At 68.5% G+C, this 12,242-nt stretch overlaps 1 protein-coding gene across 1 annotated transcript in view; it reads right to left on the bottom strand.

The window, feature by feature from the left end:
* PNPLA7 (patatin like domain 7, lysophospholipase) overlaps positions 1-12,242 on the bottom strand; it is a 36,832-nt gene that overhangs the window by 1,979 nt on the left and 22,611 nt on the right. The window contains exons 22-30 of the mRNA XM_080668522.1: positions 10,518-10,581; positions 9,820-9,988; positions 6,594-6,776; positions 6,064-6,182; positions 3,081-3,237; positions 2,389-2,505; positions 1,098-1,167; positions 601-717; positions 81-229 (exon numbers count right to left, since the gene is read on the bottom strand). Of these exons, the coding sequence (XP_080524648.1) occupies positions 81-229; positions 601-717; positions 1,098-1,167; positions 2,389-2,505; positions 3,081-3,237; positions 6,064-6,182; positions 6,594-6,776; positions 9,820-9,988; positions 10,518-10,581 (1,145 nt within the window). The remainder of the gene's footprint in view (positions 1-80; positions 230-600; positions 718-1,097; positions 1,168-2,388; positions 2,506-3,080; positions 3,238-6,063; positions 6,183-6,593; positions 6,777-9,819; positions 9,989-10,517; positions 10,582-12,242) is intronic.

The following is a 12,242-nucleotide window of genomic DNA, read 5'->3' as shown; positions in this document are numbered from 1 at the left end:
GTGCCTGGGGGGGAGGGGGGGAGGGACTGGGACCCAGGAGGCGCAGGGGGCGGCCTGCCCCGCCCAGGGCTGCGCCCCACCTTCACTTTGGTGGCCAAGGGGTTCCAGCGCTTCCACAGCAGCCACCACCCCGACAGCGCGTCGCCGTAGTTGGTGAGGTCCGTCTCGTCCCGGCTGCCCACGTCGATGGCGATCACCACCTTTGCCCCCATCGACCTGGCCACATCCGCTGGGACGAGGAGACCTGGTCACCCGGGACAGGAGCCCGGAGCCCGGAGCCCGGGTCGGGCAGGGCCTGCCCCGAGGCCCGCGGAGCGCAGAGCTGTCCGACAGGTGAGGGTGTGCCCGCGGGAGGGCCGCGCCGACCACCTGCGGCTCTGTTCCCACGTGGGCACAGCGGCAGGTGACTGCCCCCGCCTCTCCCGGGCCCTTGTCTGGGAGCTCGGAGCTGACAAACGGAGCCATATGCTGGGCTCGCGGGGTGTGTGCGTGTGCGTGCGTGTATGCGTGTTCCCTGCTCCGAGCCAGACTGCGAGTCCCTTGGCACAGGCAGCACGAAGCGTGCACAGCCAGCGGAGCGGAGGCGTGGGGGGGCCGTACCTGGGAGGTTGTTGATGTAGCCCCCGTCCATCAGCAGGTGTCCGTCCTTGGGGTCGCAGAGGGGGGGCATGTAGCCGGACAGGGACATGCTGGCACGCACATACCTCCACAGGGAGCCTGGAGGGACCCAGAGGGCGGAGGTCCCGGCCACGCCCAGGCGGGAAGGAGCCCCTCCAGACCCGTGCTCCTGCCGCACCCTGGCCCCGCTGCCTACGGGGGCCACCGCGCAGGCCGGACACGCCTCCTGCACATCCCGTCCCCGAGGCCCAGAGCCAGGCGCGCTCCGCGTGTCCTGCCTTCCCGGTGCCGGCCCCACACCCGGTGTGCCGAGGCCTCCCCAGCCCCTCCGCACCCCGAGACGTCCAAGCAGCCTCAAATGTGCTGCCGGAGAAGGCCTCCGTGCCGCCCACTCGGGGCTCCTGGTCACTTCCCTGCCGCCCCGTCGTCGTGTGCGGAAGGTCATCTCTGTGGGAGCCCCTCGGGGAGCAGGCGCTCACCGTCCGTGTGCACCCGCATGGCGGAGGCTGAGATGTCCGTGGTGATGGTGAAGTAGGGGATCCACAGGTCCTGCGGGGAGGACGGGGCTTAGAGGGGCATCCTCCCCAGCCACTGCCCGAGGGGGGTGTGAGGGGGACGAGAGGAGTGCGGGAAGGTGAGGAGGGGTGGGGAGGGGTGAGGATGGGTGAGGAGGGGTGGGGAAGGATGAGAATGGGTGAGGAGGGATGAGGAGGGGGAGGATGGGTGAGGAGGGGTGAGGAGGGGTGGGGAAGGATGAGGAGGGGTGAGGAGGGGGAGGATGGGTGAGGATGGGTGAGGAGGGGTGGGGAAGGATGAGGAGGGGTGAGGAGGGGGAGGATGGGTGAGGATGGGTGAGGAGGGGTGGGGAAGGATGAGGAGGGGTGAGGAGGGGTGGGGAGGAGGAAGGGGGTGGAGAAGGATGAGGAGGGGTGGGGAGGGGTGGGGAGGAGGAAGGGGGTGGGGAAGGATGAAGAGGGGTGGGGAGGGGTGGGGAGGAGGAAGGGGGTGGGGAAGGATGAAGAGGGGTGGGGAGGGGTGGGGAGGAGGAAGGGGGTGGGGAAGGATGAAGAGGGGTGGGGAGGGGTGGGGAGGAGGAAGGGGGTGGGGAAGGATGAGGAGGGGTGGGGAGGGGTGGGGAGGAGGAAGGGGGTGGGGAAGGATGAGGAGGGGTGGGGAGGGGTGGGGAGGAGGAAGGGGGTGGGGAAGGATGAGGAGGGGTGAGGAGGCCGCTGGTGGGGAGGGGTGAGGAGGGGTGGGGAAGGATGAGGAGGGGTGAGGAGGGGTGGGGAGGAGGAAGGGGGTGGGGAAGGATGAAGAGGGGTGGGGAGGGGTGGGGAGGAGGAAGGGGGTGGGGAAGGATGAAGAGGGGTGGGGAGGAGGAAGGGGGTGGGGAAGGATGAAGAGGGGTGGGGAGGGGTGGGGAGGAGGAAGGGGGTGGGGAAGGATGAGGAGGGGTGAGGAGGCCGCTGGTGGGGAGGGGTGAGGAGGGGTGGGGAAGGATGAGGAGGGGTGAGGAGGGGTGGGGAGGAGGAAGGGGGTGGAGAAGGATGAGGAGGGGTGGGGAGGGGTGGGGAGGAGGAAGGGGGTGGGGAAGGATGAGGAGGGGTGAGGAGGCCGCTGGTGGGGAGGGGTGAGGAGGGGTGGGGAAGGATGAGGAGGGGTGAGGAGGGGTGGGGAGGAGGAAGGGGGTGAGGAAGGATGAAGAGGGGTGGGGAGGGGGGAGGAGGGGGGAGGAAGAGTGGGGAGGGGGGAGGGGGGAGGGTGCAGCACCTCGATCTGCCGGTCCTTGAAGACGCTGCTGATGCTGCTGTTGAAGCCAGCCCCCGAGAACATGGAGGTGATGGGGTAGGTCAGGTCGAGCATCGTCTTCATCATCGACGACATGTCCTGGGGGGGCAGTGAGGCCGGTGGGAAGACCCAGCCCCCCCTGGAGGGCCCAGCAGGGCTGCACCGGAGGAGGGAGCGGGGCCTGGCTGTGCTCCAGACAGAGCAGAGCTGCCGGAGGCACCTTGGGGGGTCTCGGGGGAGTGAACGCTGTGCCTGAGCGGCTCGCCGGGAGGTGCTGTGGGGACACTGCTGACCCCCTGGGTGTCTCTCCTGCAAACTCATGAATGCACCCCCCACCCCCCCATCAAAACCTCACACCGAGCCAGCACCCCCGCCCGCTCAGCCCAGGGCCAGGGCCCAGGTCCCCAGCCCCGGGCCGCTCAGAGGAGCTGACCTTCAGCTACTGACCCTGCCTTTCCCACAGAACCCCAAAGCGGCTCTGGCTGGGCTCCCCGTGGCCCCGCCTCGTTTCCAGCGGAACTGTGGGTACAGTGAACCCTGATAAACTGGGACCAGGAACCAGCACAGCCAGCGCCCCCCCCACCCCCGCCCCATGGTGTGGCCGCACCGGGGGCTCCCCTCTGCCCCACAGGTGGTCACGGGCACCAGCCCGGCTCCAGGGAGCGGGGCCCTACCTCAGTCCACTGCTTGGCCCGGATGCGGATCTGGCTGTAGCTCCTCTCCTCGGCGTAGAGGGCGCCCATGAAGGCCCCGATGGACGTGCCCCCGACCATGTCCACAGGGATGCCACACTCGGCCAGCGCTCGGATGATGCCAACCTGGGCGCAGCCTCTGCCCACCGGGAGCAGGAACAGGAGTAAGTGCCACCGCCAGGACCGGCACCCACGGTGCCCGCGGGACCCAGACGCTGCCGTGCCACCACTCCCCTCCATGCCCGGCTCGCTCAGAGGAGACGGGGCACCAGGTAGACGCTCTGGCAACCTGAGCGGCAGCCAGCACTGGGCCTCGTCTCCCCACCGGCGTCCGAGAGGCCTGCACTGACCCAACTCTGGGGGGGACACGAGGCCAGGCCCCCCGGAAGGGGAGTCGGTCAACACCCCGAGGTCGGCGTCAGTGGGTGGGAAAGCTGGCCTCGGACGGAACTGGTCACTGAGCCTCGAACTCCGTCCCCACGATGCCCGTCCGTCCGGCCCAGCAATCACACGCCTGCGAGGAGACCACGTGACCACAGCGGAGAAAGCAGACAGCAGGCGGGGGCCAGAGGACCAGGTCACGGAGGTGTGGGCGCAGCTGAAAGATGGCGGGGCTCCCGATCGGGAAGCCGCCTGCCGCCTGTGACAGGGAGCAGTGACTAGTGTGGGGTAAGCACACGAGAGGGTGCCTTTCAGCGGCGAACAGGGGACAGGAGGAAACGCAACATCGGCCACGGGGGGGCGGGGGGTGGCGCGAAGGCACTGCGTTCAGTGGCAGAGCCAGACCCACAGACACAGGTGGGGCCGGGCCGACGGGACAGAGGGTTAGCGTTGGACGAGGGAACGTCCCGAGGGGACGTGGAGGCTGCTCGACGTGTGCTGGCCTGGCGCCCTGATGGCTCACACAGACCCAGTTAAAAGGTGAACGTTGTGGTCCACCTGTTTGTTTGTTTTATACGTTTGTTGATGTCAGAGAGGAAGGGAGCGGGAGAGAGAGATAGAAACCATCAACGATGAGAGAGAATCATGGATCAGCTGCCTCCTGCACGTTCCCCACTGGGATCGAGCCCGCAACCCGGGCATGTGCCCTTGACCGGAATCAAACCCGGGACCTTTCAGTCCGCAGGCCGACGCTCTACCCACTGAGCCACACCGGCTAGGCCGGTCCACCTGTTTTAACACAAATAAAATCTTACGATTTTGACACAGAATTGGAAACTATAAAGTGGAACTGAAAGGGAACTTGAGTGGGAAGTGAGAACTAAGAGAGTGGGTTCCACAGCGGGTGAGACCCGCTGAGGCAGGAACGGGACTGAGGCGAAGGTGGTGGAGGGAAACACGGCTCCCAGGCCATCGAGAGGGCGGAGCATGGGAATGCTGGTCTGAAACACGTGAGGCAGGGGAGACACACGTGGGCCGACCCACGTGTCCCAGGGGCCCAGAAGAGTTCAGGGTCGGGAGGAAGCCGTGTCCGAGGGAAACGCCTCGAGTTGTTTAGAGATGATGACTGAAACCGAGAATCAGATTCAAGAAGTGGAGTGAACGCCAAGCATAAACCTAAAGGAACCTGTTCCTACGTGGCTGCAAAACAAGAAGAGAGAAGCCTTAACCGCCAAGAACAAGAGGACCCGCCCCTCGGAGCGCGTGCGGGGACGAGAAGCTCCGAGCAGAGCGGCGAAGCAACGGGCAGTGGCACCGGGGGCCGGCCAGCCCCGCGGAGCTGGGAGAGGGAAGGCGAGCAGGAGGGACTCTCAGCAGCTGCCAAGGAACGAAAGGGACCCTCCGTCCAGACGCCCAGTCACTGAAGTCAGAAGCGCGCATGGACCTCCTGCCGAGAGCCGGGCAATCAGATCAAAAACACGTTCCTAGAACGTCACGCACCAAACCTGCCCCAGAACTGGAGACCGAGTGGCACCTCCACTCCCGGAGCACCTGCATCTTTTTTTTTTTTTTAATATATTTTATTGATATTTTACAGAGAGGAAGGGAGAGGGATAGAGAGTTAGAAACATCGATGAGAGAGAAACATCGATCAGCTGCCTCCTGCACACCTCCCACTGGGGATGTGCCCACAACCAAGGTACATGCCCTTGACCGGAATCGAACCTGGGACCCTTCAGTCCGCAGGCTGACGCTCTATCCACTGAGCCAAACCGGTTTTGGCAACACCCGCATCTTTGATACAGCCTTTAGACCAGTCACTTTGATTGTTACTAACTTTTCATTAAAAACGCTGCTGATCGAGCCGTCCTGACGTGCCAACCAGGTCCAAGTCTGGGCCAGCCACTCGGGCCGCCCAGTCCTCCCGCAGCTGCAGCTGCACCTGCACCTGGGGCAGGGCCCCACCTCCCAGGCCCACGGCTCAGCCTGCGCGGAACCCGGGAACCGTGTGGCCCAGGTGAGGCTCGGGATCCTCAGAGGGAGCGAGCGCAGTGTCTGCACTTCCCCACCCACCAGGCCACGGCGGGGGGGCGGGGACAGGGCCATGGCAGGCCCTCCCTGAGCCCTCTTGGCCCCTCCAGCAGCTCCAGCCCAGCCCTCCAGGCAGGACTCGTGCTGGGAAGGGCACAGGGCACAGGGGCGGCCAGGCCACCCGCTGCCACCGGTGAGGACCGCACGCCGCCGTCTCGTGTGGCGAGTTCCGTTAGAGCAGCAGCTCCGGGCCACTGGCATTACTTCCCAGAGAAGCGGGTTTGACCCTCCCTGGCCCGGCGGCCGGCACAGATGTCAGGCCGCACCTCCACACACACGGGCCACAGGGGAGAGACTCGGGGGGCTGGGGAAGGCCGGCAAAGGACAGAGCAGCCTTAGAACACACGAGTGGTCACACAGGCGACAGAAGCTTCTGGAGGGACCACGATCAGCCTGTGGAGGCCCGGCCTGGCCATGTGCCCTGGGCCCGCCGGGTGCCGCCCTGGGCTCACAGCACCTGCCGGGAGCTGCGCCTGGGACGGAGGGGACTCACCTTGCCCCGCCTCCGCCCAGCACCAGCGCGATGGCGTTTCCCGTCAGCACCCGCGCCAGGCGGGAGAAGTCCGAGTGGCGGTCCGGGGGCCTCTGGAAGAGCCGCTCGTACATCTCCACCTGCAGAGGCGGAGAGCGGGGGCTCCTTGCCTCGGCTGTCAGTCTGTCACCCACCCTGTTCGCACCTCCCTGAACCCTGCCAGCCCCAAGGGGAGGTGCTCTGGGCAGGGACTCGGGAGCGTGGACGCAGCTGTCCGACGCTGTCCCCCGAGCGGGGCCAGCAGGCTGGGACGCCTGGCAGGCTCTGCACGCCCCCCCAGCGCCCCCACCGAGGCCACCCCGGGAAGAGGGCTCAGGGTCTGCATGGCTTCTGCCTGAGGCAGGAGGCTATGCTGACCGAGGCCACCAAGACCCTCTGGAACCTCAGGCTCATGCCGGGCCCGGGCCCTGCCTCCCGGGAGCACAGCAGCACCCGTGGCCCCAAGAAGCCGAGCCGGGCCTAGGGGGGCTCAGCCGTGCTCCTGCCCTCACCAGCCTGGGCAGGCTCCGTCGGGAGAAGACGCGGCGCGGGCAGCACAGGTGCAGGTGGCCGGAGCACCAGCCGCGCATGTTGAGCCACTCGACGGTGCGCGCGGGCGCCGGGCCCTCCTCCCGGTGCAGCAGCACCAGCTGCTTCTGGGCGCGCACGGCCGTGCTCTCCAGCATCCGCTCCAGCTGAGGGGGCAGGGCTGCGGTCAGGGGGCCTGAAGCCAGGACAGGGCCTGAAGCCAGGACGGGGCTGCCCAGAGGCCTCGCGCTGACCCACCACGCTGACGGGGCGGCACCCGGGTTCTGTGACCAGCGGGGCTGCGGGGCCTCGGCCCCTTGAACACAGGGACCTTCTCGGATGATGAATTCTGCAAAGGCCCTCCCCTGCGGGGAGCCCCACTCCCTGCAGAGCAGGAGCCCCGGTGGCCGCAGGGCCGGGGGTGGAGCTGAGGTGGGAGCCGCATGGGCAGAGGAAGGGAGAGCGAGGACGCCACTGGAGGGGTGCCGAGTGGCCGCTTCCTGCCGTGAAGCCCTGGAGGCCGCGCCAGCCTCAGTGAAGGGAAGGTGCACACCCTGGGGTCCAGGTGGGCCCACGTCAGGAAACGACGTCCCGGCCCACTCCCACCCACAGCCCTGCCTGCAGCCCCGCCCAGCCCACTCCCACCCACAGCCCTGCCTGCAGCCCCGCCCAGCCCACTCCCACCCACAGCCCTGCCTGCAGCCCCCACCTCGCCCACTCCCCACCCACAGCCCTGCCTGCAGCCCCCACCTTACCCACTCCCACCCACAGCCCTGCCTGCAGCCCCGCCCAGCCCACTCCCACCCACAGCCCTGCCTGCAGCCCCGCCCAGCCCACTCCCACCCACAGCCCTGCCTGCAGCCCCTACCTCGCCCACTCCCCACCCACAGCCCTGCCTGCAGCCCCCACCTCGCCCACTCCCCACCCACAGCCCTGCCTGCAGCCCCCACCTTACCCACTCCCACCCACAGCCCTGCCTGCACCCCCACCTTACCCACTCCCACCCACAGCCCTGCCTGCAGCCCCGCCCAGCCCACTCCCACCCACAGCCCTGCCTGCAGCCCCGCCCAGCCCACTCCCACCCACAGCCCTGCCTGCAGCCCCCACCTCGCCCACTCCCCACCCACAGCCCTGCCTGCAGCCCCCACCTCGACCACTCCCCACCCACAGCCCTGCCTGCAGCCCCCACCTTACCCACTCCCACCCACAGCCCTGCCTGCAGCCCCCACCTCGCCCACTCCCCACCCACAGCCCTGCCTGCGGCCCCCACCTTGACCACTCCCCACCCACAGCCCCGCCTGCGGCCCCCACCTCGCCCGCTCCCCACCCACAGCCCCGCCTGCGGCCCCCACCTCGCCCGCTCCCCACCCACAGCCCCGCCTGCGGCCCCCACCTCGCCCACTCCCCACCCACAGCCCCGCCTGCAGCCCCCACCTTACCCACTCCCACCCACAGCCCTGCCTGCAGCCCCGCCCAGCCCACTCCCACCCACAGCCCTGCCTGCAGCCCCGCCCAGCCCACTCCCACCCACAGCCCTGCCTGCAGCCCCCACCTCGCCCACTCCCCACCCACAGCCCTGCCTGCAGCCCCCACCTCGACCACTCCCCACCCACAGCCCTGCCTGCAGCCCCCACCTTACCCACTCCCACCCACAGCCCTGCCTGCAGCCCCCGCCTCGACCTCTCCCCACCCACAGCCCCGCCTGCGGCCCCCGCCTCGCCCGCTCCCCACCCACAGCCCCGCCTGCGGCCCCCGCCTCGCCCGCTCCCCACCCACAGCCCCGCCTGCGGCCCCCACCTCGCCCGCTCCCCACCCACAGCCCCGCCTGCGGCCCCCACCTCGACCACTCCCCACCCACAGCCCCGCCTGCGGCCCCCGCCTCGCCCGCTCCCCACCCACAGCCCCGCCTGCGGCCCCCGCCTCGCCCGCTCCCCACCCACAGCCCCGCCTGCGGCCCCCGCCTCGCCCGCTCCCCACCCACAGCCCCGCCTGCGGCCCCCGCCTCGCCCGCTCCCCACCCACAGCCCCGCCTGCGGCCCCCGCCTTGACCGCCTGCGGCCCCCGCCTCGCCCACTCCCCACCCACAGCCCCGCCTGCGGCCCCCGCCTCGCCCGCTCCCCACCCACAGCCCCGCCTGCGGCCCCCGCCTCGCCCGCTCCCCACCCACAGCCCCGCCTGCGGCCCCCACCTCGCCCGCTCCCCACCCACAGCCCCGCCTGCGGCCCCCACCTCGCCCACTCCCCACCCACAGCCCCGCCTGCGGCCCCCACCTTACCCACTCCCACCCACAGCCCTGCCTGCGGCCCTCACCTTGACCGCTCCCCACCCACAGCCCCGCCTGCGGCCCCCACCTCGCCCACTCCCCACCCACAGCCCCGCCTGCGGCCCCCACCTCGCCCACTCCCCACCCACAGCCCCGCCTGCGGCCCCCACCTCGACCACTCCCCACCCACAGCCCTGCCTGCGGCCCTCACCTCGACCGCTCCCCACCCACAGCCCCGCCTGCGGCCCCCACCTCGCCCACTCCCCACCCACAGCCCCGCCTGCGGCCCCCACCTCGACCACTCCCACCCACAGCCCTGCCTGCGGCCCCCACCTTACCCACTCCCCACCCACAGCCCCGCCTGCGGCCCCCACCTCGCCCACTCCCCACCCACAGCCCCGCCTGCGGCCCCCACCTCGACCACTCCCACCCACAGCCCTGCCTTCGGCCCCCACCTTACCCACTCCCCACCCACAGCCCCGCCTGCGGCCCCCACCTCGCCCACTCCCCACCCACAGCCCCGCCTGCGGCCCCCACCTCGCCCACTCCCCACCCACAGCCCCGCCTGCGGCCCTCACCTTGACCACTCCCCACCCACAGCCCTGCCTGCGGCCCCCGCCTTGACCATTCCCCACCCACAGCCCTGCCTGCGGCCCCCACCTCGCCCACTCCCCACCCACAGCCCCGCCTGCGGCCCCCACCTCGCCCACTCCCCACCCACAGCCCCGCCTGCGGCCCTCACCTTGACCACTCCGCACCCACAGCCCTGCCTGCGGCCCCCGCCTTGACCATTCCCCACCCACAGCCCCGCCTGCGGCCCCCACCTCGCCCACTCCCCACCCACAGCCCCGCCTGCGGCCCCCACCTTACCCACTCCCCACCCACAGCCCTGCCTGCGGCCCCCACCTTACCCACTCCCCACCCACAGCCCTGCCTGCGGCCCCCACCTCGCCCACGCTGGGCTCCTGCTCGCCCAGGCCCACGATGAGGATGCAGTCGGCCTGCCGGATGCAGCGCTGGGTCCAGGGCGTGAGCGAGCTGTCCGCCTGGTAGAGCACGATCCGGTGGATGTCCTCCTGCTGCCCCAGCCAGCTGGACAGCCGGTACTCGTGGATGCTGCAGCGCCGACAGGGCAGGGCATGGGGGTGCAGGCGAGGGGCTGAAGACATGGGGCAGGCATACGGGGGTGCAGGCATACGGGGGTGCAGGCATACGGGGGTGCAGGCATATGCGGGTGCAGACATATGAGGGTGCAGGCATACGGGGGTGCAGGCATATGAGGGTGCAAAGGGGGCACAGACATGGGGCACACGTGGGGGAAAAGACGTGGGGGTACAGACGTGGGAGGGCAAACATGGAGGCACAGACATGGGGTGTAGACATGGGGCGCAGACATGTAGGGGTGTAGACATGGGGCGCAGACATGTGGGGGTGTAGACATGGGGCGCAGACATGTGGGGGTGTGGACATGGGGCGCAGACATGTGGGGGTGTAGACATGGGGCGCAGACATGTGGGGTGTAGACATGGGGCGCAGACATGTGGGGTGTAGACATGGGGGGCACGCTCAGGGCACGCGCAGACACAGGCCGTCTGCAGGCTGTGCTCAGAGCCGCGGGCAGCCGGCTGCTCCCCTGAGCCTGTACCTGTCCAGGGCGGCAGAGCCGAGGCGCTGTTTGATGTTGTCACTGGTCAGCAGCAGGACGGGGCCTGGGAAAGCACCTGGTGGTGGGGAACTGCCCTGGCAGCCCCCCTCCTGGACAGCGAGGCCCGGCCACCGGCCACCGGTGAGCCAGGCAGCGGCAGGAGCAGCGCCGCCTCCCCAGAGGAGGCCCTTCCCGAGGCCGCCAGGAGCCTTGCACCTCCCAAGAGGGAAGTGCCCGCGGCCGAGGGAGCCTCTGGGCAGGGAGCGCACGGTGCGAAGGGGGAGGACTGCACCGCTCGTGGCTCACCAGGCACAGGGACAGGGGGCCGCTCTGAACCTCAGTCTCCTCGTCCACCCACAAGGGAGTGGAAGCTCTGCAGCACCGAGGCGGTGTGCTGGGGGCAGGGGAGGCATGAGCTCATAAACTGCAAGATGACACAGCGCCCCGAACCCAGACCAGCAGGCTGTGGCGTACACTCACAGGCGTGCGACGGACGCACAGCTCCCCACACCTGGGTCTGAAATCAGCAAGGACCGCCCATGTACCGTGCCTCAGGGCCACTGACACAGCCGTCAGGGCCTGCTCCCCGGGAAGGCCGGGCAAGACCGGGGAGGGCCAGGGTCAGACTATCAGCCTAAACCTTCACTCAGCAAAAATGTCCTTGAGAAGTGTGGGCGACCGCCACAAACACGGTCACCTGACTTCCGGCCAAGGCGTCGCCATGGCTGCGGGCAGAGCTCGGCCTTTCTACCAGTAAGTGAGGGTTCTGGGCCGGCTGGAGACCCCAACGGACACAATAAATCTTCATTCCACCTCACATCCTAACCAAAACCAGTCCCCGATGGATTGTGTGAAAAGAACATCTTCACGACTTGGGGGCAGGACAGAACGTCTTACGTAAAATGGGAAAGTCAATGACGACGCAGGGAGTTGGTAAGCGGGCCGACGTTAGAACGAAGACCTTCTGTTCGTCAGAGCACGTCGTTACAGTAAGAAGAGCAGCCCTGACCGGTTTGGCTCAGTGGATAGAGCGTCGGCCTGTGGACTCAAGGGTCCCAGGTTCGATTCCGGTCAAGGGCACATACCTTGGTTGCGGGCACATCCCCAGTGGAGGGTGTGCAGGAGGCAGCTGATCGATGTTTCTCTCTCATCGATGTTTCTAACTCTCTATTCCTCTCCCTTCCTCTCTGTAAAAAATCAATAAAATATATTTATAAAAATAAATAAATAAATAAATAAAGTTAGAAGAGCAAGCCGCCGGGCGGGAGAGGTATCTGCCATATCTGCACCCACAAAGGAGCCGCGTGCCACCACAGGGAGAACCCCGCCATCCGCCATCGCCATCGCCATCGCCAGGAGGAGTGACGGCCCCGCGGAAAGGGGGTGGCCTGACAGCACTCACAGGGGGGGCACCTGACGGCCAATCACAAACCAGCTTCTCAGTCACGCGGAGCGCAGACTCACGCCCCGGCGAGGCGGCTGCACGCGCACCACCACCCACGCGTGGGAGGATGGACGGACGCAGCAGAACACGCGCTCTTGGCACATAGGACACTCCCCGGGGCCGGCCCCCGGTCCGGCCACCAAACGAGTCGAATACAACTTCAAAGGCCGGAATCACAGTGTCCGCCCCGGTCGCCGTGTGTGAAGCTGGGCAGCGGGAACAGCAGGAGCACTGGGACGCTCACACACACGTGGACACACGTGGACACGAACACGCTCACA

This window comes from Plecotus auritus, assembly GCF_963455305.1.
Source record: "Plecotus auritus genome assembly, chromosome: 5".
Lineage (NCBI taxonomy): Eukaryota > Metazoa > Chordata > Mammalia > Chiroptera > Vespertilionidae > Plecotus > Plecotus auritus.
The sequence above is the reverse complement of the archived record's forward strand: the minus strand, read 5'-3'. Positions and strand labels throughout refer to the sequence as shown.